The following is a 4,200-nucleotide window of genomic DNA, read 5'->3' as shown; positions in this document are numbered from 1 at the left end:
GGGGGGGGGGGGGGGGATGAGCCCTTAGCCAAGGGGAAGTACTCAATCAACCATCTAATCTTTTCCTCTTCCTTCCAAGAACAAAATCTTTTAACATTGTTGATCAACACTAGCTAATAAGATGTATCACAGTGAAATTTATTAGCAAATAAGTGTAGTAGGATATATATATATATATGATGTGCTTATCAGAGATCACTTCCATTATTTAACCATATAAAGCTTGAGAAACACATTTGCCGCAAAGGAGCTCAAATCTAAAGGGTTAAAGACAGAAAAGCCCAACAAGTTCATTTTTAACCTTCATGTGTACACATTTTATTTGGGATGCCCGTAACTATTCATTTCCATATCCATGTCTACACTTCATGGAATGAAGGCTTTTAAATTATCAATTTTAAGCACATATCTAGCAGTCTACACTTCATGGGATGAAGGCCTTTAAATTATCAATTTTAAGCACATATCTAGCAAATAACTATGCAATGAGAAATCCAAGGTTGTTATGGAATAGAATTTGTATGAACTTATCACCTTTATTGTTTTTGCAATTATAAAGTCCTCTAAGAACATGTTTAGCTCCAGCAGGTTCAAGTTTATTTGCCAGCCATCTGTGTACAATCCTTTTACAGTCGTTAACTCTAGTTGTGTGATCAGACAGCACATGAGGGCCACCCATCCTTGAAATATCATATGCTTTAAGTGCAAGTTTTTTAGCAGCTTCTGTTATAGCATTTCCACAAGTTTCCTCACAACATTCATTCACAAGATCGATCTTGCCACAGGCAGCAAGTAGGCTAGAGGAGTCCACAGTGCTCTCAAACTCATGAACATCTTTGACGGGGCAAGAACCTTCAGTAAGGTTTTCCGGATGGAGAGAGCATATCTTCTGCAGAGTATCATTGGCACCCTGACTGACCAGGAGTTGCTGAAAATCTGAAAGGCAGTGCTTTGCGAGAGTCCCATTTAAAGCAAGCATATTTGAATGTTTACTAGACTGCCCAATAAGAATAACAAGAGTTGTTTCTAGTTGAGGGCAACAGATGACATTAGCCAGATACTCTGCAAATGGAGCTACACAATCTATTGATGTCACGGCCATCATACTTTTCACAGCATCAAAGTTCAGCATACACAGTCCTGGAGAGGGTGAAAGGAAAAGTAAGAGAAGACAGGGGATATTGAAAACCTTAGGTCTTTCTGAGGTCTATTTCTTCTCTAAGTCTATGTTGCTATATATTTTGTTTTATGATTGGTGGTGTGTAGGATAGCTTACACACACCTCGACTATTTTATTGGGTACCTCCTACCTCCCACCACCACAAGTACCGAAAACTCTGCCCCGCCAATCCTTAGGCAGATGGAAAGAACTAACCTAGTGTTTTTTGTCTCCACAAAGATTTGAACTCATGTATCCAATCTATGCTGCTTTATGTTTCGACCTTGGCATTTTTGACTCTTAGGATATAGTTCTTGCTTAGTTGTTAGGAGTTTGACATAAGTAGTTTCTGAAACAAAACAGATAACATAGGTATGCAACTACTTATAAGAGTTTAGTTAGCTTGTGAAAGCAAACTAAATCAGATTGTTATACTGCTATATCCCAAGCAGTGCTTTATACAAAAATATTGGCATACTGCTCGATGGCCCAATGCACTAACCTCCCACTATGGGGCCGTACCACCAGGGACTATTGTACACAGCCTTACCTTGCATTTCTGCAAGAGGCTGCTTCATAGCTCGAACCCGTAACCTCCTGATCACATGGAAGCAACTTTACCAGTTATGCCGAGGCTCTCCTTTCATACTGTTCCAGATCAGGAAAAATTATATTGGCAGACTGTTGCATGTATACATTTAATTACTCCAAGTTGCTCCAAAATTGGAAGGTTGATATAAATTAAAACTTATTCGACACTAAGGACCAAAAGCTTTAATGTAATTAGTTTCTGAAACAAACCAGATAGTCTAGGTGAAGTGCTGTTTGTGAAAGGTGCCAATGGAGAAGGTGCACGAAGGGGGAGAAGGGGTTGTGGAGCAGCAGTTGGTAACGTCTCTAGCAAAAGGGTATCCTCCTTTATGTCCATGATTAGAGAGCTTCTTAGATGATTTAGTGAGCTGCAACTGGATTCCTGGAGGCCTGTAAAAGTAGCAAATCCATCATAAATTTGAAATAGCACTGGATCCAGATGAATTACCAGCAAATGCACATAGATAGAAATATATGGAACGACGGTGAAAGCATCATAGGTAAATGTACCAAGATAGAAATAATTCATGAATGCAAATGAATTATTCAACCAGAAACCACTAAAACCAGCAGATTATGTAGTCAGTAAAAGAAAAAAGGTGACAGCGAGCAATCACTATCTGCTGAATCATCATCCCTCGTCTGTGGAAGACCCCGTGTTGAGATTTCAAAGATTGAAACTTGTATATGCAGAGAAATCCAATATCATTGTAACTGGATTTCTCCTTGATTCATTCAGTTTGGGTCAAATCTATATTTACCCACAGAAACACTATGTGACACTTCATTAAGTATTAGCTCAGGAAACCATTTCATAGCTTGTAAAAACTATACATTGCTCTGCGCTTCTTTATACCACTCCATATTCAGGGTTAAATCACGAATTCCCACGGATACATTTCCCTCCCCTAATATCCAAAGCAATCCACAACAGTACAACTGATTCCACCAGCAGGAGATGCAAGGGAAAGAGAACATCACTCAAATAAGGTCTTGGAGCAGAAATAGTTTGTCCAGCTAATGCAGAGGCTAAAATAAGATTAACATAATGCAAAACTACTATACTTTGTAAGATTAGGTCTTTGGTCTAACTCACGCCCCATAAGTTAGCTCAAACGGAGGAGGCTTGCCAAGCCTTTACAGGGAGATCACCCCATCTCATTAAGCATCAATGCGGAACTTTTTCATTCTTCAACAGACTCTAACAAAATGCATTTTCGTAACCCTCGACTGTCCATCTCAATTTCAACTTAAATGATCCTACCAACAGTTTCAATTACTCATTCACACTAAATTTTCTAATGCACATATGTTTTTCACAGACAACTAATTGAAACTAATTTTCTGCTTGCCTCCAAAACTTAGTAAAGGAGCTCAACTCATACCCTAAGCATAGACTAAAGTAACATGCATATCACTATCATCTTTAAGACCTACATATCCAGCCCCAGATAGAAGATACATTGTCAGAGCAAACACACAACAACTCCAGATACTGTAAGCCACCAACAGATCACCAATTTCCCCAAGCACCAGCTTAAAGCATGAATCTTTATCACACCCCAGCTGGAATTTTCAGCAAAATTTGGTAAATTTCAAGAATGTATTCACAAATCATCCAAGAAATAAGCAAACTAACCAAGATACAGAGCACAGAAAATAAAAAGGGGGATTCATACTTACAAAGAAAGAGTATAAATACAACCAGAAGAAGGTCAAGTCTGAAACTTTCACTGACCCCTCCTCTCATCTCTACCTTCCTTTTCTTCAAGACCCAAAGTAGAAAGGAAACAGCAAATGCAAGAAAACCCAAAAGGGTTGAACTTTAGCAGCAAATCTTGGAATTTTTTTTCAGCAATGTGAGAAAAAGGAAACTGAAATTAGAAGAAAGAGCAGTTGGAAGTAAAAGTTGAGGCAGCCATTAATGAGTTGCTCTTAAGTGGGTGGGGGTAAGATGCAGTAATGAAGAGTAAGCTGTGTATGAATTAGCATAAGACCCCACACTAAGATAATGAAAATTGGCTCGAGCAGTAAATATTCTTTCATTTTTTAATGAGATATCATAAATTTAAATTTAATTAAATTTCAATACGAATATTAGAATCAAATATAAAAATGGTTGCACTCTTTGGAAAATGTTAAATCCATCAAAAGTCATGTTCCAAATGATACATTATTAGCGCATGACATATTTTTTTGTTTGGATTTTTTTTAATTATTATTTAATTTTTTGTAAAATTTTGAAACTCGATTTATTTTAATTTGCGTGATAAATTTAAGGAGTAAAATTACGAGGTTGTAATTGGAGCACTTCACTATAATAAAAATTATATCGTATATAAGATATTACATATATAGAAATAAATAATTTTGAATTTTCATAATAGAATATGAATAGATATTCAGTGGCTGAAGAGCTTAATATGTAGCCTAGGGAAATAAAAATTGAC

The 4,200-nt window shown here is 37.1% G+C and overlaps 1 protein-coding gene across 1 annotated transcript in view; it reads right to left on the bottom strand.

Moving 5' to 3' along the window:
- LOC107012125 (uncharacterized GPI-anchored protein At1g61900-like) overlaps positions 1-3,714 on the bottom strand; it is a 6,725-nt gene extending 3,011 nt beyond the window's left edge. The window contains exons 1-3 of the mRNA XM_015211866.2: positions 3,434-3,714; positions 1,961-2,140; positions 535-1,140 (exon numbers count right to left, since the gene is read on the bottom strand). Of these exons, the coding sequence (XP_015067352.1) occupies positions 535-1,140; positions 1,961-2,140; positions 3,434-3,500 (853 nt within the window). The 5' untranslated portion in view covers positions 3,501-3,714. The remainder of the gene's footprint in view (positions 1-534; positions 1,141-1,960; positions 2,141-3,433) is intronic.
- Positions 3,715-4,200: the final 486 nt, after the last annotated feature.

This window comes from Solanum pennellii, chromosome 3 (genome assembly GCF_001406875.1).
Source record: "Solanum pennellii chromosome 3, SPENNV200".
NCBI lineage: Eukaryota > Viridiplantae > Streptophyta > Magnoliopsida > Solanales > Solanaceae > Solanum > Solanum pennellii.
This window is presented reverse-complemented; position numbering and strand designations above follow the sequence as displayed.